Raw genomic sequence first — 21,963 nt, 5'->3', positions numbered from 1 at the left:
AACTATCAAATTTGGCAAAAGAATGACAGTGAATTTTGTAAAAAAGCACCACACACAATGAACTTGGCAAAAAAAGATAGACACCGAATTTGGGAAAAGCACCAAATGTGACAAAAAAAAAAAAAATACACAGAATTTGGGAAAAATAACACATAATTTGGTCATGAAATGATTTTTTCCTGTCCCTACATATAACCAACCCACCCATTACCACCCTTACACAAATTGCACAAATCTCAAACCTGGATTTATAAGTGCTGGCTGCTGAATGAAAACATGTAGCTGTTTCTGCCATCCACAAAAATATATGCAAATGAGTTCTTCCGTAAACTCAAATATGTTTTTTCTACATTCATAAACTGATCACTGTCATGAAAAATAGAAGAGACTGACATTGTTCAACTTGTGACATGTTCATATTTGTTTGTTGTTAGTCTCAATTCCTTTTATTGGAGGGAGGAGGAGGAGAAGGGTGAGGGGGTGAGAGGAGGTGAAAGATGAACAGTTATGCTTTGAGCTAATAACAGAGAACTACGAAACTGTAACAGAATTCTTTTTGTAATACTGAACAAAAGTTAATACTGTTATTGTGTATTCATTTAAAAATAGTCGGGTCTTTTGTGATATACACACTGTCCCTATAAATACCCTTGAAATAACTGAAATTTCAAGAACACAGAATGACTGTCTATAACTTACCTTCAGGAGTTGACATTGGAGTAAGCTAATAATGCACATTTATAACCAAAGCACACAATTCCTAGCTTTCTGAACTGTTAGTGCTTCCTTCAAGGAGAACTAACAGATAGGTTTTAGAAGACTGGAAAAGGACTGAGAGATCACTCAGAGTCTTGCCTCCTCTCAATGTTGATGAGGATTCACCTTTACAAGGCAGTGCCAAAGCATCTTGATCAGGATAGCAATTCAGGACTTTCATCTGTGCCCCAATGCTCATTTCCTGAGTATGGAACAGAGAAGACACTAACATATGTCAGTCTGGAAAAGTGTTAAGGTATCCATTTTTCACTTTGAAAAGGTATCAGTTACATAAAGTGCAAAATATTATGTCTGAAAAGCTGAATAAAATCTTTCTCCCAGTTCACACTGTAACCAAAATGACAACACGAAATGTGGAACACTCCATTTTATTCAGTGGCTCCTGGTAATGTTTTGTTTATTGTTGGCATTATTTTGTTAATTGTGTAGAAGTGAATTCTCCATGAAATAATTAGAACATATGTGTCACGTATGGAACGTACAAACTCTGCTTTATGCACAGTCCAGTTTAATTCACAAATGAAAGCAATAGGGGTGGAGTCCTATTTGTGATTTCTCCAAGTCACTAAAATTCTTTCTCCTCCTATTTTTCTGAATTATTCATGACTCCTCTTTGCATCTGTTTTGTTAAGTGTGATCTGCACCAGCTGTTTGGAATCCCATACATTCCACAAAATTTTACTTTTTATAGGAAATATCATTTAATTATGTTTATTATGGAGAAAACCCTCCAGTTATGATATACTACTTAATGCTCATAATATAATGTGAACAAATATAAAAATTACAGCATCAGTCAAAAATTACTGAATACGTTATTTCTGCTTAAATGTGACAGTACAATTGAGTGCATGAATTTCTCGAATGTTTTGCAAAATGTGTCAACAAATGGTTCACTGCTTCCCGTTTCTGGGGTAAGACAACGTCCATGAGCGATGGATACATAAACATAGTAATATTAGTTTTCCCAGTAGAATTTAATGGTCCACACACTCACATGCTTTTGCAGGGTTGCAGGAAATACAGATGAATAATTTTTAACAATAATGAAAAGTCATTGATGGAGTAATATGCGACATATAGGTTGACTCTTACAGAAAAGACAGCATGTTATGTTTGTGATATCGCCATCTTTGTCTACATACTTCCATGTGGTGAACTTCTTGGTGTGTGAGTGATGCTCCAGATTACGTGTATACATATACTTAAAAAAAAAGTGCACCACACAGTCTTTGCTGCTGCATCAGCACTGGAACGTAATGGTGTGGTTTTATCGATGACACCATCACCCCAAAGGAAATTCCATCAGCTGGGAAAACAAAAAGTGAAATCTGTGTACCTTAACGTGAACTACCCGTCTGAAGATGAACCTTTCAGTTCGAAACTGGTAACAGTGTGATTTAAATAAATAAACAGCATTGTAAAAAGTGGCTGGTTGGTGTTGTCTTTCTGTAAGAGTCAATCTTTATTCTGTACACAGCCATGGGCTCAGAATGTGTCTTTAACAAAATAGTAATGTGCAACATCTTGCAAGAGTCACTGAGTCTTCCCATGGCCACAGGAATGTGCGTTTAAGTATCTGTGTGGTTGTGTCTATGTGTGAACGAGTGTATTTTTGTTTGAAAAAGAGCTAGTTCTTGAAAGATAGTGTGATTGCTGTTTTCTGTTGCACATTTCTGAGCTCCTTGCATTGATCTGTTTTAGGAATGTTATTGTTATAACTATTATTATCATTAACTGTGCTTTAATATATATTTTCAGTGAAGTGTGTTTAAACATATAGAAAGAAATCTGTCATTAAATTTGTTTTAAATGATTGCAAAATTTCCTAAGATGGTAATATCAAGTTATAACTAGATTTTTGTATTTTATTGAAAGGCCTTTCAAATGATAAATACTACCTGTTAGTTATCAAATGGTTTCTGTAATCGTCTCAGAAGTTTTATTTTTCGAACAATGTGATCACATGTTAGTCTTTTGTAGAGTTTCTTTCATGAATACAGGGCTATTACAAATGATTGAAGCGATTTCGTAAATTCACTGTAGCTCCATTCATTGACATATGGTCACGACACACTACAGATATGTAGAAAAACTCATAAAGTTTTGTTAGACTGAAACCGCACTTCAGGTTTCTGCCGCCAGAGCGCTCGAGAGCGCAGTGAGACAAAATGGCGACAGGAACCGAGAAAGCGTATGTCTTGCTTGAAATGCACTCACATCAGTCAGTCATAACAGTGCAACGACACTTCAGGACGAAGTTCAACAAAGATCCACCAACTGCTAACTCCATTTGGCGATGGTATGCACAGTTTAAAGCTTCTGGATGCCTCTGTAAGGGGAAATCAGCGGGTCGGCCTGCAGTGAGCGAAGAAACGGTTGAACGCGTGTGGGCAAGTTTCACGCATAGTGATGTGAAAGATTCAGTGTTTAAACCTCCTCTACCAAGAAACGTGCCAGAACTGCGAGCTCGCATCAACAATGCTTTCGAACTCATTGATGGGGACATGCTGCGCCGAGTGTGAGAGGAACTTGATTATCGGCTTGATGTCTGCCGAATCACTAAAGGGGCACATATCGAACATTTGTGAATGCCTAAAAAAACTTTTTGAGTTTTTGTATGTGTGTGCAAAGCATTGTGAAAATATCTCAAATAATAAAGTTATTGTAGAGCTGTGAAATCGCTTCAATCATTTGTAATAACCCTGTATTATGCTGGATGGAAAATTCACCAACATGTAAAACAACTCTACAATATCCAATATAATACCATCACCATGATTATTTTCAACTTACGATTTTGCAAAACATGCAGATGAACCCTACCTACACACACACACACACACACACACACACACACACTCTGAGAGGCAACAAAAATTTGATTTTCAGTATTTCACATAATTATTGATAAAATTTAACGTGATGTTGAAACAGTTTCTCGCTGCCAACCCTCACAGAATAATGAAAGGAAGAAAGTGTATGACTTTCTACATTTTCGCTGTTCGTGCAATAAAACTTCATCATCAGGCTTGACATTTTAATTTATTACTTCATTACTACTAACTATTTGCAACACATTTTGCAAACAGAATCCACATATACCATTGCATGTATCTGCAAAACTATATCATTGCATGACACACAGTTCAGGAGATATGATATCTTACACACTGAGATATGAGAAATACTCGAAGTTTGATTCTTTAAAGAATAGGAAGTGTAGGGAAATACTGGTTTGCACCTATATTATTATGTAAATATAAGAGATACAATATTGAAAAATGCCAAAGGCAACAAAACCCCTGCTCAGTGAGACTGGTTAAGAAAGAATCTCACAGTATCTGCTTTAAAGCTCCCTCTGTGCTGTGCCCCTCTAATATATTTCAAATGCATTCTGTTTACCCTATACCACAGTAGTAACTGCACAGTATTTCCAATTATGAGAAGTAAATTAAAGAAATTACACAAAGTTTGTGACATGATCCTGATCAATCAAAGCACACCCTTCGTGCTGAATTACTTGCAGGTAGTGCATCGACAACATTTCTGATAGTTTGTAAACTAAAGAAATAACTTTTTTCAGAAGAAACAGAAGATATTCATTCATATTATTACATTTTTGTGAACCAGTGATATAAACGCATATCAAGCACACACAAAGAAAAGTGATCCCATGGCTAATGTAAGTGTAGAATTACCTTAAACCATATCATAAAGTCAGAAATAAAACTTAAATCCATTGGAAGGACCTCATGTAAAATATATCAGGATTAGATAAATAAATATTTTTAAACAATTAAGTATGAGAATCACCTTTATATAACAGCAACTATTAACAATACAGCTCTTAAATTTAACAGTTTTTAAGCCAGGCCTTTGGAAAACTAGCTGTTTTAGCAAGGCATTTCATTTATCACAATAACAGGTAACATACACATTGTACAACAAGCATAGTACAAAAAAAGATCAGAAAGGAAAATTAGACAAAAACAAAAATATTGGCAGTTCACACAACCACAGTTTGATACTTTCAGCTCCAGGTTTCTGTCTGATATCTTCCATTCATCTCTAGTTGTTCAATGAATTTTGTAGCACTTGTCTCCGGAAGTTCTCCTGCACCACCACAAATGTGTGAAATAAAAGTATCTCTGACTTGTTCTGGCATATTTTTTGAATTTCCAGCAACATAAATGTATGCACTCTTCTTATTTAACAAATCCCACAGTAAATCTGCTTGCTCGCATAATACATGTTGAACATATCTGCAAAGTATAAATCCATTACCATAGTTACAACTTTTTCTTATGAAATTAACATAACCTATTATTCACCACTACAATACTACATACATCAGACAGAATTTGTGGCAAGCTGACTTCACATAAGGCAACAAAAATAATCAATTACTGACAACATAATATAATAGATACATAAAAAGTCTATTCACCAAGAGGGGCAGGAGAAAACACACACATACACGCACGCACGCACGCACGCACGCACGCACACACACACACACACACACACACACACACACACACACACAAAAGTTTAACTTTTACAAGCTTTTGGAGCATGTGGCTCCTCCTCCTGGCAGAAGAGTTGAATGGGAGCGAAGAAGGGTGAAGGAAAATGACTGGAGATGTTTACAGAAAGGGTACAGTTCAAAAAAGTCACCCAGAACTGTGGGTAAGGGAGACTACCTGACAGGATGAGAAGGAAAGAGTGATTCCTTCCCCTTCAACTCCTCTGTCTGAAGAAGGAACCACAGGCTCCTAAAGCTTGTCTGTTCTCCTACCGCCGCTTGGTGAGTAGATTTTTTATCTATCCATTTACATTATACTAACTTCATAAATGGTCATTTTAGATTGGAATCTTGATTTGAAGACAAATAAGCAGCAAGATTAACACATAACAAACTGCACTGTTGGCAAGTCCATACAAAAGACATGCTTTGTGGGCATTTCACAATTTTTGCTATTTTGACTGGGATAAACTAATGCTACAGTGTTCATCTTTGGTACATTAGTGTACAACATGTCACAAAATTCTGCTACATAAAAAACTACGCTTTTTGAGAAGAAAAGTTGCTACTCACTAAATAGCAGAGATGCTGAGTTGCAGATAAGCACAACAACAAGACTCACACAATTATACCTTTTGGCCATTAAGGCCTTCATTAACTAGACACACACACGCGCGCACGCTGGAGCGCGCGCGCGCGCGCACACACACACACACGCACGCACGCACGCACGCACGCACGGGCAATCCCAACTCGCACACGACTGCAGTCTCAGGCAACTCTGTGAGCAACAGCACCAGTGCACGATGGGAGTGGCGACTGGGTGGGGTAAGGACGACGTTGGAGCAGGGAGGGGAAGGAATATTATGGTGGGTGTGGCTGACAGTGAAGTGCTGCAGGTTAGACTGAGAGCAGGGGCTGTGGCTGTGGCTGTGGCTGTGTTATGAGAATTGGTGCAGAATGAGTGACTTACCTATGCAGCACTTTAATAAAATACAGAATGCCATTGTAAACTCAAAACCCACAACAATTACTAAACAATTACTAAATGTGCACCTACAGGCCTCATGAAAATGCTGTCATTGAAAAGTTTAATAAACAACAGCGTCATTACAATTGGAGTCTGGTTTTTGAAGCAGTGGTTAGTACAGACATATTTTATTGTAATGACCTTGACTCTTGCATAGAAGTATTGTAGAAAGGAACTTTAGAGACTAATAATGAGTAGAGAGTAGTACAGTAGTCTAGTTACTGACTGATCGGATAAATACTTCAGGTGACTGTTTTTAGTTTAGAGTAGATTTATTGCTTATTGAAATATGAGTTATGTTCAGAAGGTAAATTCCACTTCTACATCTACATCTATACTCTACGAGCCACCTTGTGGTGTATGGTGGAGGATACTTTGTGTGCAACTGTCACCTCCCCCTTTCCTGTTCCATTCATGAATAGTTTGCGGGAAGAATGATTGCCCGTAAGCCTCCATGTGGGATCGAATCTCTCTAATTTTATCTTAATACTTTTTTTGCAAGATGTACATAGGAGGAAGCAATGTATTTGTTGACTCTTCTAGGAATGTATGCTCTCAGAACTTCAACAGTAAACCGTACCGTGATACAGAATGCTTTCTCTTGCAGTGTTTGTCACTGGAGTTGTCTGATCATGTCTGTGATGGTTTCATGCTTACTAAATGAACCTTTTTCTTTCTGTGACAACATTACAACCGCAGTTCAATGTATTGGCAGTAGTTGCTTTGAATTGAGGAGAAGAAGATGACACAATTTTAAGTTCTACATGAAGTTAAAACAGCAAAGTTGACTGCAAATCCGGCTGCTTGTGAGATTTGATCTGTAATCCATTTCCTGAATGTGAACAACACTAAACCAGTCAACATTCATTAATAAATTTACAGAGAAAATGTGATGAGTGATTAAAATGGTAGACGGGTCCAACGTTCAACAAAGGACATGCTCAATTGCTTGATGATGAACAAAGTGGGAATCCATGTTTGGTTAATGTACAACTGATTCATTTAGTTGAAGACATTTTAAAAGAAATCATAAAGTTACAGAGTTCAATCTCTCTAAGAACTTTCCACAAATTTCAAGATTACTTCTTAATGAAATTTTTTCTGAATAACTGTAGTTTTGAAAAATGTGTCCTTGTTACGTGGAATGGAGGCACATTGTATCACCAGGAAAGACTTAAACCAAACAAATCTTGACACATTGAAAAGTTATGTGCACAGTCTTTTGGGATGTACATAGTATTTTACTGCTGCATTGTTTTATTGTGAGGTGAAACAATCAGTGCAAATGTTTACAGTGAGATGCTTACGAAACTGCGGTCTGCAATACAGAATGAGCTTTGCAGAAAGCCCACAAACAGTACTGTTTTGATTCATGACAATGCCTGACCTCACACAGCAAACAAGACAGATAAGTATTACAGAATGTAGCTGGAGCAAGTTTGAATCCCTCCTTGAGCTTTCATCTTGTCTGTATCAATTTCCGTATCTTTTTGCAGCTGAAAATGTCCATTGGTGGTCAAAAAATCAACAGTGATGACAAACTTGAAGAACGTTGCGATGTGCTGACACGCCAAATTCCCGGCATGTTACTTCGATGCCTCAGCGAGGAAACAGAATCCATAGATACAATATCATATAATGCTTGCAGGCTACAAGTTGAAACCGAACAATCCAAGCATGAATCACAGTTATCTGAACACAAATTGGTTGGAAGAGTTACACTTTAAAATGAAGAGAAGAAGATCCTGCAGCTTTTCTATGTTCAAACCACATGGGCAAGTACACCTGGCAATTTTTAAAAATCATTTGAAGGCAGATTTCCTTCCTCTTGGGATAATCAGAAATGTATACACTGTATAAATCACAGAAATGTATACATTTTATGAGTTATATACAAGATTTAGTTCAGTTTTCTTTGCTTCTTTGCTAAATACGGAAAAATTCCAAACTGCTGAACAGTTGAACTAAATCTTCTTCTGTGTAACTTGAAAAACGTATACATTTTTGGTTATCCCAAGAGGAAGAAAATCCACCTTGATTATATGACCAAATATTTGTCAGACAAAGTGCAGAACAAGCCTAGATTAGGATCACTAGACCATTGTACATGTAAGGATAGCTCAGTAGGCTACAGAAATTTCTTGGGGTGACATTTAAACCAGGCCATGTACTCTGATAAGCGAAAAAATACAATAAATGAAGCACAGTTGATTTAAGCACCAATTAGTTGATTGCTGGACTGTGTAAGAGAAAACTTAGTCGAAAAGAGGCGGTTGCACAACACTTACTTGAGTCACTAGACCAGCTTGATTATTCATATAAAATCAAAGAAAGTAATGATACAAAGCAAAGATGACACATGGGTAGAGGTGAGAAGAAATAATAAAAATTTACATCAAAATCAGATTCCATAGGTAAACTCTGCACAGAAACCAATATACCAGAAGTAATGGAAGGCCAAAACTTTTCATGACATGAAGTGAACAAAATAATTTTAGGAGTGGTGCACCGAGGATGATAATAATCAAGTCCATGGGCACCCAAAAAATAATGGTAGTGATCAGTACTTTCCTTAGATACCAAGGGAAGAATGTTAGAACAACAAGAGGTGCACGGGAAGAAAGAAAAAGTATGTTAATCATAAAAGAAACGATCAGAGGAGAATCCTTTGATTTCATAGTAGATACTGCATCAAAAGCACACATTAATGCTATAGAGGTTTGGGAAAGAAATAAAGTGTGGATAAGTCCACACTATCTATTATTTATCTATTGCATGTATAGTTGATGTACGGGAACTGAAGAGCAAAATGTTAGGATCAGAGGTGCTGATAACTTTTAAAATTAATAGACAAGTTTCCAAAAATTTTTGTTGGTAATTCCCCACGTGAATATAAACGTGTTATTAGGGGTAGACTGGATGATGGAAAATGATTTAATAACAAATCTGAACCATGTGGCAATGAAAATTAATAATGATGATGGGAGAGTCTTGCCTCTATTAATTAGAGAAAATAGACAAGAATCAACCACGTTTTACAGCAAATGGGAGAGTGGTGGTAAGCTCTGAAAACAGGGTATATAACATGAAAACAAGCCCAGGTCAAAATTAGAAAATAGTGGACCAAGGAGATTACAGAGAAGTGTAATGAAAATACAATTTTAGACATTTAGACATGGATGAAAAAGAACAATTGCAGAAATTAATATCAAATACAGAAATAATATGGAATCACTTGCTCTATATTAGAACCAGTGTAGCACCCAGCAAAATTGTGAAAGCAAATATTGAAGAGGAATCACTATTATCCCTAAACATATGGAGATAGGACCTAAAGTGGATAACTTTTTTACTAAATTAAAACACAGTGGCAGAGTACAAAGTCATAAAATTTGAGGTGGGAGGTAAGTAAACGAAATTACTTTTCAAAAGATGAGAAAGGAGATAATGTATGGTTGTAAAGTCATAAAAAAAGTGACAAGAGAGAGGGGAACATTACAATGTTTTCCCCCTATATGAAGAGCCACAGACAATAAAAAATATTCCCCATTTCAATGTGGAGAGATTAAATGATCCAGAAACAGAAAGTACCGGAATTAATTAAATGGGAAAGATGTACAGCCGTGAAGATCACCATACATGAAAACCAACAGCAAAGTTGGCAAAAGCAATAGGAAAGGAGATATCTACCACAATAACTAAACAAACTTCTATAACTAGTTGCATGAGGTCACCCTGGTACAGGAGACTCTAAGGAGCATCTGTAGAAGGTAGGCAACTTCTTGCATATAAAGAGTGGATCATTAAAAGTATCCACGAATAACAAGATGGATGTATATATTGAGGTCACAGGCTAATAAGAGAGTAGCCAACAAATTTGTTTGCTGAAGGGGGGGGGGGGGGGGGGGGGATAGGACAAATTTTATATACTAAAAATAAGACAAATGCAGAATAGGAATATTATAATGTATGCAAGATGGTACTCTAAGGTGAATAAAAATCTGGAGAAGGCAGTGTTACTTATAGGGTTCAGCTTGGTGCACTGTTACCAAGAGTCACTGGAAGAACGGAGGAGGCATCAACAAGCAAGGAGTAAGCAGAAAGTGAGAGTAATATTAAGGGTAAAATAATGGAAAAACTATTCAGATTTTCCTGCTGCAGGAAAAGGATACCAGTCTACTTACATGTGTTAAATGTAAGGTATCACAGTGACACAGACTGTCAAGCCCAGCAAGTTGATAAAAACATTCTCGGAGGGAATGAATAAGAAACAATCACTTGTGATCCACTTTTACATTCGTTGTTGTGCGTTATCTGTGACTCAGCATCTATGCTACATTGTGAGTAGCAACTTTCTTTTTCATAATATTGTTGCATTCCACACTGGATTTTCCATTGTTTGCTTTTTGCCTGATGGCTTTTCTTCTATTCTAAACCAGCGCTGTTTTCCTTTGTTACTATTTTCTAAAGTATCACTATACTCAATGTCCGTGCGTCCTTTCCTGTGATTGTCTTGTCACCTTACAAACCGCACTGCACGCTCTACTTACGAGCCACACTGTACCAACCATCTTGGCTGTGCACAATGGACAGTTACAAGACCACGATGATTTTTGGTGCAGCATCTTATGTCCCACATTACTCCTGCTGATATCATTAATCCTGTACCTTCAAATTGATCACTTTCCCTATGTCACTATCCCGTATTTTCTCGAGTTATTTCCAGAACCTTTCTGGTGCCCCACGATAATGTATCTCATCCTACAAACCCCGGCACAGCCCCCATTCCTTCTGCATTCTATTCCAGTTCACACCCACTAATTTTTCGATATCGTCGACTCCCTCAGATCTCATATCGTTTCCCCTTCTGGATCCATTTCATCCTTCTCGTGATGATTCACACATGTTTGAGTCTATTTTTGTGAATTTTTTATTATGTAATTCTATGTTATTTACATAATTTTTCGCATTTTTTCCACCACCATGGATCCTAGCTCCTTCCATCTGCATCAATACAGAAAAGTTTCCTTATCCCTAGCCATATCCCAGTCCCACACACTGTTCCTATGTTGTTGCCTGGCTCATGAAATCCCCCCAAATGGCTTTACCATCAAATTACCCATCCCAGGCTGCAAGCCCCTTTCCACAATATGACCTCTATTTGTTCAGATTCCATCAATCCTTAGCCCTAACCAACATAGTCCTGCAAAATCATATCAACCGAGTCCAAACCACCTTGCAGTACCTTCTCTCCATCCACAAAGTTCTTCTGTTACGCAATCCCAAATTCCTGGAACCCGTAGCACACACTGAAACTATAGCCCTCCAGAACTAGAGCAAAATGCACACCACCACCTCATAAAGCTCACCACCCGGCTCACTTCCTAGTCCCATCTTGGAGTACCACTGTCCACCACCTCTACAACAGCCTCCGAACCTCCCCCACGTCCCCTTAAAGCTAACAAATGCCATCTCACAGACCTACTACACTTACCCCACCCTCCTAAACTTACTCCCACCACCACACAGAATCCAGAAGCAGAACAGACCTGAAACAAACCTTTACTCCAGAAGCCTTAGCCCCACCGAAATATCAGTCCTTTCCAAAGGCCTCACCTTTGTCCCACTCCCAAATTCAATCACGGAGGATTTGTTAAAGACCTTCTCTTCTTCTCCCAATCCCTGCAGTGGAAACACTTTTTTGCCACCAACTCTACCAATCAGACTCAACCAAAGATCAATGCTGAGCCCTGCCTAACTCAGTTCACACCTTCATCCAACCACACTCCAAGCCAACTGCTCCCAAATCACCCCATTAACTTTCCAGAATTTCTTAACCTCGAACCTTGACACACCGTCATTCCCCAAATCCCTCACCGTGCAAACTAACCTTACATCCACAGAGAGAACCGCAGTTCACCATCTAAAAACTGATCCCGACCTTATAATCCTACCTGTGGACAAAGGCTCCGCAACTGTTGTTTTGAACTGCAAGGATTACCTGGCAGAAGGACTCCGCCTGCAGTCAGATACTTCCACCTACAAACTTTGCCACATTGACCCCATTCCAGAAATCCAGCAGGACCTCCAGTCACCCCTACCACTCCCACACTCCTACCTTCTACGTGCTTCCTAAAGTCCATAAACCCAACTGCCCAGGATGCCCCAGTGTGGCCAGTTACTGTGCCCCCACCGAGAGAATCTCTGCTCTTGTAGACCAACATCTTCAACCTCTTACCCAGAACGTACTCTTCTATATAACAGATACCAACCATTTCCTCCACCAACTCTCCACAGTTCCTGCCCCTTTACTACATGGTGCACTTCTTGTCACTATTGATGCCACCTCTCTTTACACTAACATCTCTAATGCCCATGACCTCACCACTATTAAACACTACCTTTCCCAACTCACTATGGATTCCAAACCAACAACTTCCTGCCTAGTCGCCATGACCAACTGTATCCTCACCCGTAATTACTTCTCCTTTGAAGACATTACTTACAAACACACATAGCACCATCCTATGCCAACCTATTCATGGGCCATCTAGAGGAATCCTTGCTAAATATCCAGAAACCTAAACCCATCACCTGGTTCAGATTCATTAATGACATCTTTGAGATCTGAATCGAGGGTAAGGACAGCCTATCCACATTCCTCCAGAACCTCAATAACTTCTCCCCCATTTGCTTCACCTGATCCTACTCAACTAAACACCCACCATCCTAGATGTTGACCTCCACCTCAAAGATGGCTATATCAATACCTCTGTCCATATCGAACCTACTAACCACCAGCAATACTTCCACTTCGACAGCTGCCACCTGTTCCATACCAAGAAGTCCCTTCCGCACAGCCTAGCCACCCTTGGTCATCGCATCTGCAGTGGCGAGCGCTCCCTCTCAAATTATTCTTAGGGTATCACTGAAGCCTTCACAGACCATAATTATCCTCCCGACATTGTACAAAAACAAAGCTTCTGTGCCTTATGTTTCTGCTCTCCCACCACCTCCCTAAGTCCCACCATCCAGCCACAAAGGAGCAGTCCCCTCGTAACTCAGTACCACCCAGGACTGGAGCAACTGAATTACATTCTCTGCCAGGTTTTCGACTACCTCTCGTCATGCCCTGAAATGAGAAATGTCCTGCCCACTATTCCCCCCCCCCCTTCCACAGTGGTATTCCGCTGTCCACCGAACCTACACAACCCCTGCTCCCAACCCCTTACCTCATCCACCTGTAATAGACCTGGATGCAAGATCTGTGCCATACATCCTACCACCACCACCTACTCCAGCCCGGTCACAAACATCGTCTATCGCATCTACCTGTGAAACCTGCATGTGATCTACAAACTAAGCTGCAAACACTGTGCTGCATTCTATGTGGGAATGACAACCAACAAGCTGTCTGTCGCATGAATGGCCACCTACAAACTGTGGCCAAGAAACAAGTGGACCATCCAGTTGCTGAGCATGTTGCCAATTGCGACATCCTTCATTTCAATGACTGCTTCACAGACATCTCCGCTATATGGTGAGTAGCAACTTTCCTTTCCTTTTCATAATATTGTTACAATTTTCCAGCAATTTTCACTTTATAAAACAATGTTTGTTGAGAAAAAAACTGATGTAAATGACCTAAAATGATGTCGTCATGAGATTGGTCTTCAAGTACTGTTACACAGTTAAGTTTCTTGACACCAGCACATCTGAATCAGTAAAAGCCTGAAGAATCTGTGCTTTGTCTCCTGCAACTGTCAAGCTTTACTTGGCATGGTGGGTGATGGGAGGAATGAGGTTCATTCAAATAAATCGATCAAAACCATTTTCAAACTGTCCCTGATGCGCATACGCAGCTTTGTGATCGCCATGACACCTTTGCATTACTCAAACACCTCTTTCATGTGTTTCGTTGTTTTGCCACTTGTATAGCTGCTCTCTTTGCATTGTTCAACTTTTTCTGGTTTAAATAATGAAACACTGCACCAATTATGTATTTTTCATATATTTATAGAATTTATTCTTACTGTCAAATGCAAATATTTATGTAAGTAATTTTTTGTGATGTTTCACAAACAGTGTGAGTGATGATTTCAGTGTGCGTGTTTACTGCATAATGGAGGAGGCACAATATACTATACAACCTCAAAAAACTGCTACATTGTAAGAGAGGTACAACAAAACCTATGCAAATATCAACAGAAAATACTTATGTAAATATGTGCACTTGACAATGAGAATAACTTTTCAAAATGTGTTGTTCCAAGCATGAAAAAATACTTAACTTATTCAGTATTTCGTTATTTAAATTATGAGTGACACTTATCCAGGCTTTCCAAAAACCCCAATAATGATGAATGAAATTAAGTCAAAACATTTCTACTTCCCAGACAGTTGTCAGCTACAGTTACACCAGCGGCTAAACATAGTACAAAATTCAGATAAGCTTTATTAGATAGTAAAAAAGTCCCTGGCAAGAATTTTGATGCCTATTACGTATATCATCATACATAAGCTATGAAAATGCAAGGGGGAATCCTATATCCAACTTTTGCCACTGAAAAAGTTATTTCCTATATTTTACATAATTTTTAAAGTCTCCTGAAAAGTGTAAAAATGGGGTTCCAATGTACGTATTTTATCAGAAAACAATTTAAAATGAGTATGAGTGGACAAACTGTGAGTATCAGGCTGCTAATAGATGGTCAAAGTAATAGTAACTGTCATGGTGTTACAGACAATTTGAAGTTACCTGATCAGACTGAACAATCTGGCGAGATGGGGTGTGGTGTTTTGTTGGTAGAGCACAGACTAGTAGGAAGAGGTTGGTTAGCCTGAGGAAGAGGTTGGTTAGCCTGTAGAAATAATATAATTGTACAAAAAAATTTCCCAAGCTACTCTTTAAATCTGCACTGGTCACAGGTCTTTTAGAGAACATGTATTTATTGAGAAAGATATGAAGAAAGAAAAGTTCACATTTTGGATCATCTAATGACCAGAAACGAGACAAGGTGCCACAGTGATTGGAGACAGTTGAAATATTAACTTCTTCAATTCTACTCAAAGAAGCTGGTGATTCCTGTGGAAATTTGGAGATCATTAAACCAGACAATATCAGTAAGATGTGGAAAGGTGTCAAGAGTCTTCACCATTCTGCATCCAGGTAAAACATTTGACACCCTAAATAACTTCTGACCAATTTCCTTACTGTGTGTTCCAATGCAATTATAAGAGGAAGATTGTAGCAAGTATAATTAACCTACATTTCATGGCTATACTTCTCTCAAATCAAGTGGTGGACAGGAATTAGTGAGATCTTCTTACAATCTATGTTGAGAAATAGGAAGAAAAAATTAAAATTGTAGATATACTTATTGAACACCATAAGTTCATGATTCAGTACAATTTCAGGGAATCCTGGCCAAACAAACATCAGATGCAGGCACATACATATTGAACTCGGAAATATGCAAATCATATGACAGCCTAAAGTTAAACCAAAAGAAATGCCAATGAAAATAACAGATGAAAATGGCATACTGCAGGAACCAGTGCTGTTTCCTCTTTTACCTGTATCTGGTCAAAGTATCAACTTATAGCATCATGTGAGCCAATCCATAGTATGCTTGGCAAAAAGGTTCATGATAACTTACATCATAATTCAAATAGGGTATGAGGAGAGCAAATAAAAAGGTACACATCTGTATCAATGAGCTACGAAAAAAGCACAAAGACAGGCCAACATAATAGATAATGCTGTAGCAAACTCTCTTGCATACATGCCAGCTGGTAGGGATGAAGTACAAACTGAAGACCTGAAGTTCTATTCTGGCTGAAGTGGCAGGCGTGTTCTGGATTGTGATAAAAACAGCCTGACAAAAAATTAGTCACAGCAGTGTACACGCACAAATGAATCATTAAACCTTTACAGATGGTGCAGCAATTGAGCCATGCTCTCGACTGTGGGTTCACTGTCTCTAGATGAGTATAAGGCAGTAGTGATCAGTAAGACACTCGTGTTTCAAGTGGACATTGTACGTAAACTTGGGTAAATGTAAGGACATGACAGAGTTGCAAAAAGCGGTATTTGTTGGCCACATGGAAAGTGAAGTTGCTGGATTTGTTGGTGTTTCACAATGGACTTTTCAACAAGTCTACAAGCAGTGGTGTAACGCACATGGCCGTGAAACATGACGTCGCAACTGCAGTCGGAAAAAGATCGTGTCTCATGGCTTATGAATCAAAATTTCTTCCAAGCTCGACAAGAATTGTTGCAGGCAATGAATGAAGGCCAGTCCCAAGCAGTTAGTGTGAGAACACTGTGATGAGAACTTCATGCAATGAACATTTGGAGTCGGCCACCTTGCAAGAGGCTATTGCTCACACAGGCACATAAAGGTGACAACAGGAAAGTTCATGGGAGTGGAAGAATATGTGACTGGTTTTCTGAACACTCGCCCCACCATATTACATCTCGACTGGTCTGCAAAATCACCTGACTTGAACCCTACAGAAAGCCATTGGAACATGTCAGAACAGCAGTAAAACACCGACATCAGCATTCCTGCAATTTGGTGCAACTACATGGTCAAATCCTCAGCAAGCAGCTTAACCTGGATGCAATGTACCTGCACAACCTTGTGGACTCGTTTCCTAACCAAATCCAGGTGGTTATTAGGTGCCAAATCCAGGTGGGAGGCAGTCTAGGGGTGGAACTACACATTGTTAAATGATGCTTTTAATGATAGCTCTAGGGGTGACTAATTTTTTGGCCGGTGATCCTACTTTTACTCCAGTACTGTAGGCACAGCAGAGGTAATATTGTTAGAATGGATGTCCAACTGAAGAAGGCAATGCAATAATGTCAGGAGGCTGGGCACACAATGCAATACAGTTCTGGTCCTGGGCCATCTTACACCTTCTGCAGTTACAATAACTACAGAGACAGCCAATAAGTACAAGAAGATTGAGTACAGCTTAAAACTTTCAAAACATAAAAATCTTATAGGCACAACAACCTCAAACCCAGACTCCTATTGCAACAGAAAGATGAAAAATTAGCAATTTGATCTGAGGAACAATGAAAGAAGATGTGGTATTTGTCAGTTTCTAAGTACCATTGTGACTGAAGCCAGCCAGTAAGATGAAAGGCCACAATGTAATTAAAAACTTGGATGGAGTTTAATCAAGTACAAAAGAGAATGGGCTCATACTTGAAAATGATTGATGGATTCTACAAAATGACCTTCCTATATTACTGAAGGGTGCAACTTGTGAAATATTTTATGCAATGCTACATATCTGAATGGACAATGCTGTAACAGATTTGCACAGCTCTCCATATGCAGAACTGCAATGGCCACATAAAACTCCAGTCTTGAAGAACTCTGATTTTTCTTTTACTGTTTATTAATGTAGTTTACATGCTGAACAAGACAATAAATAAAAAACTGGCACTGTAGCTTAATTCTCACAGTCCATATATTTACACTCAGTTTCAGATAGCATATTCTTTACTTAATGCACACTACCACCACCCAAGTGTCTCCTTTTTTTTAAAAGTTACATACACAAATCTAATCACCTTAGTGTCCTTAAGTTGCAGAATGTGTATTTAGTTAATCAACACACACAATTTTAATTTTAGTACTTAATTATTCATTTACTTCTCATTCCATCTCTGTAGATACAAATACAGGGTGGAGAAAAATTGTGTCACGAAATTTTAACCCTGGATAGCTGATGCCAGTAGGAACCAACATTACTATTGTTGTGTAGGTCAACAACTCACCATTTTTAAACTACGGAAATTTGGTGCAACACGCTCCGATTGGTCGTGGGATTGGCCTGTTGCCCCGTTCATTGGTTGATGGGCAGTGCTATGGTTGTCGGTTCACACATACAAACGTGCCTCGCCCCGTCATTACCCCAACGTGATATGCACACATATCGAATAGGTCTTGCTGTTTGTCTTCACCTGACATCAGAGGCATTCACACGCGTAGGCTTTACTTCGGAGCACACACACGTCACCTGCGATTTAGTCATACAGTAAACCACCTTGAATACATCGGGATCTCCAGCAGGCAAAGCATTTGCGGTCATGCATTGTCCAGAGCATCCAGCAACAGGGCAATCCCGTAGCCAATCGGAGTGCATGGTGCGAAGTTTCTGTAGTTTAAAAATTGTGCTTTGTCGACCTACACAACATTAGTAATTTTGGTTCCTACTGGTATCAGCTATTCAGAGTTGAAATTTTGTGACAATTTTTCTCCACACTGTATGATCAAACCTGGGTAAATGAGAACACACACACACACACACACACACACACACACACACACACACATAAGGTTATTGTTTCTCTGCATGACAATAATACTTCATGAGACAAAGACGAATCAATCAACAAATGTCAATCTCTGAGGAAGATGTGTCACATTATCAGTATGTCAAAGCAAAAAATTAAAGTGTTTTCATCAAGCATAACATTTGGAAAGTGCTTGAGGGTAGCACGTCACAAAGTGAGATTTTGTGTATGTTTGGCTTACCTCAGTCCACTTCTTACAAGATCATAAAAGACATAATGGCTCAGTGACTTGAGAGACATGGAAATATTAAGAAAAACTGAACTGTTTAATTTCTTAATGTTGACAGTGTTTCTTGGAGTGGATGAAACAAAGCTTTGGAGGGTGTGGGGATTCCCATAGACGGACCATAGTTGAAAGGAAAAACCAGAGACCTGCAGATGTAGAATTTTTCCATCTAGCTATGAATATTTAGGTTGTTAAAAAAAATTTTTTTTTAAAGAAAATCAACTTGGGAAGCAAATGTGGATCAAGGTAAGTGCAAGCAGTGGACTGAAGATTTACTAATTCTTTTAAATGGGTGTCATCCAGATGACACAATGCAGATGAACCTGGTTTGTATTGCAAGTGCCTTCTGGACAGCACCTTTATGTTTAAATGAGAAGAGTGCCACAAAGGTACACAAAGTATGAAGTGCGTCACCACTCTCCTCTGTAGAAAACATGCCTGGAACAGACAAGCTGCCTCTTCTTATCATTGGGATATCAAAATGACCTACATGTTTCACAGGTAAGTTTGTTACACCATATTTCACATCAGTTTAATACACTGTCTAAAGCATCCCATTCACCACAACACAGGGAGTATGGTAGTGCACTGGCAAGTTGCCAGCGCAGATTGTCCTCACAATAATACTGATGTGAATAAAACATGTCTTTTTTGTCCTACAAGTGAAAACCTCTATAAATGAGAGAAGCCACGTTTGAACCTACATAAGTGAGGAACCACATAACAACTATTGTGAGCAAGGAAGCAATGTGACAAATAAGAGGACAGAATTTCCTTGAAAGAACTTAAAATTCTTAAAACTGAAAACATTACACAAAAAATTCAACTAAAATTCTGTAATAAAATGTCCTTGTTGTGTTGGATGCAGCAGTTCCATTCTGTAACATACTACTGATAGTCTTTAACTACAAAAATATTACAAGAAAATACAACGTACCTCTTCTCCTCCTGATCTCTGGAAAAAGCAACAAACAGCGACAGCTGCCCATTTCGTTCAAAGTTAAGCCACTCTTCCTGACAGTGGAAATCTTGTCTCGAATAGCGACAGCCAAAGAATAAGTAAAGTCTTTCAGCTCCAGCTTCACCAAGTGCCACTCTCTCTGTAATAAAACTACGGAACGGAGCTACACCAGTTCCAGGCCCAATCATTATAACAGGAATGGACTGAAACAAAATTGCACAAACAACAATATACTACAAATGTAATACTTCATCATCATCATCATCATCATAATCAAGAAATGACCTCCTGTTCATCTCACATCAAAGACAAGATTTATAAATAATGTTCCCCACAACTTTTGGCAATCAAAGAAAGACCACATAAATATCACAAATTAACATCAATTAAGATGATTTCTCATGAAACAGTTTTGAGGAACAACAAAGTTTTTGCCTATTTTTCAGGGTACACATTGTTAACAGATCCAGAGTTTGGTTCTTGATATGGCTCTTCAGTTGATTAGACAATATTTCTTGTCTTGCACAAGACATCCAAAGATGTTATTAATTAACTGGAGCCATAGTGTATCTTTTGCTAATTAATGTGTTTGACTGTGCCACTTATATCTTTTAGATGATTTGAGTCATATATGAGCAGTAAAAAGCTGAAGGTTGCCTTACACACTCTCGCCTAACAAGAAATGAGCGGGCATTCAATTGAGATTATTGTTATCTGGGGTATCCTACTAAGGCCACTTTTTAGAGATCTATCTACAATTACAGCAGATACTCTGCAGCGGCTATGTTTGTGGATGATACAAGTGACTATTAACCAAATTGAGTGCATATGGAGTATTGTCTCAGCTGTGTGACTGGATTTGTGATTTCCTCTCAGAGAGGTCACAGTTCGTAGTGATAAGACTATTGAGTAGAACAGAAGTGCTATCTGGCGTTCTGCAAGGTAGTGTCATAGGCTCTCTGCTGTTCCTGATTTACATAAATGATCTAGGTGATAATCTGAGCAGCCCAGTTAGATCGTTTACAGATGACGCTGTAATTTACCATCTAGTAAAATCATCAGACGATCAATTCCAATTACAAAATGATCTAGAGAGAATTTCTGTATGGCGCGAAAAGTGGCAATTGGCACTAAACAAAGAAAAGTGCGAGGTCATCCACATGGGTACTAAAATAAATCTGATATTTTGGGTATGCAATAAATCATACAAATCTAAGGGCTGTCAATTCGACTAAATACCTACGAATTACAATTATGAGCAACTTAACTGGAAAGACCACATAGATAATATCATGGGGAGGCGAAAAAAAGAATGCACTTTGTTGGAAGAACACTTAGAAGATGTGACAAACCCACTAAAGAGACAGCCAACATTACACTTGTCCGTCCACTGCTGGAATATTGCTGTGTGGTGCGGGGTCCTTATCAGGTACGATTGATGGAGGACATCGAAAAGTGCAAAGAAGGGCAGCTCGTGTCCTGTTATCACGAAATAGGGGCGAGAGTGTCACTGATATGATACGCAAGTTGGGGTGGCAGTCACTGAAACAACGGCAGTTTTCTTTGTGGCGAGATCTATTTACGAAAATTTCAATCACCGACTTTCTCTTCTGAATGCAGAAATATTTTGTTGACACCCACCTACGTAGGGAGAAATGACCAATATAATAAAATAAGAGAAATCAGAGCTCGAACTGAAAGATTTAGGTGTTCCTTTTTCCAACGCGCCATTCGAGAGTGGAATGGTAGAGAAGTACTATGAAAATGGTTCAATGAACCCTCTGCCAGGCACTTAAAGTGTGAATTGCAGAGTAACCATGTAGATGTAGATGTAGAATGTCACAGATTCAAGTCAGGAACTACTGTCTTACAATGATGGGATAATTAGTGAAATGGAAGACATCAGATTTTTGGGATGAGGTTAGATGATATGTTTTTGGGTAAGATACACACAATCAACCTCCCACAGATTGAATGCAGCTACATTTGCAACTGGGATTTGCCCACGTTCAGCATCAGTAATACAACATTCATTTACTTTGTATGTCATCTATAATAGTTATGG

At 38.7% G+C, this 21,963-nt stretch overlaps 1 protein-coding gene across 2 annotated transcripts in view; it reads right to left on the bottom strand.

The window, feature by feature from the left end:
• Positions 1 to 4,576: 4,576 nt before the first annotated feature.
• Positions 4,577 to 21,963, bottom strand: part of LOC126175930 (NADPH-dependent diflavin oxidoreductase 1) — an 84,600-nt gene continuing 67,213 nt past the window's right edge. For both annotated transcript variants that reach the window (XM_049923006.1, XM_049923008.1), the window contains 2 exons: positions 19,875 to 20,101; positions 4,577 to 5,042 (listed from right to left, as the gene is read on the bottom strand). In XM_049923006.1, the coding sequence (XP_049778963.1) occupies positions 4,811 to 5,042; positions 19,875 to 20,101 (459 nt within the window). In that variant the 3' untranslated portion in view covers positions 4,577 to 4,810. The remainder of the gene's footprint in view (positions 5,043 to 19,874; positions 20,102 to 21,963) is intronic.

Source organism: Schistocerca cancellata, chromosome 3, assembly GCF_023864275.1.
Source record: "Schistocerca cancellata isolate TAMUIC-IGC-003103 chromosome 3, iqSchCanc2.1, whole genome shotgun sequence".
NCBI classification, from domain to species: domain Eukaryota; kingdom Metazoa; phylum Arthropoda; class Insecta; order Orthoptera; family Acrididae; genus Schistocerca; species Schistocerca cancellata.
The sequence above is the reverse complement of the archived record's forward strand: the minus strand, read 5'-3'. Positions and strand labels throughout refer to the sequence as shown.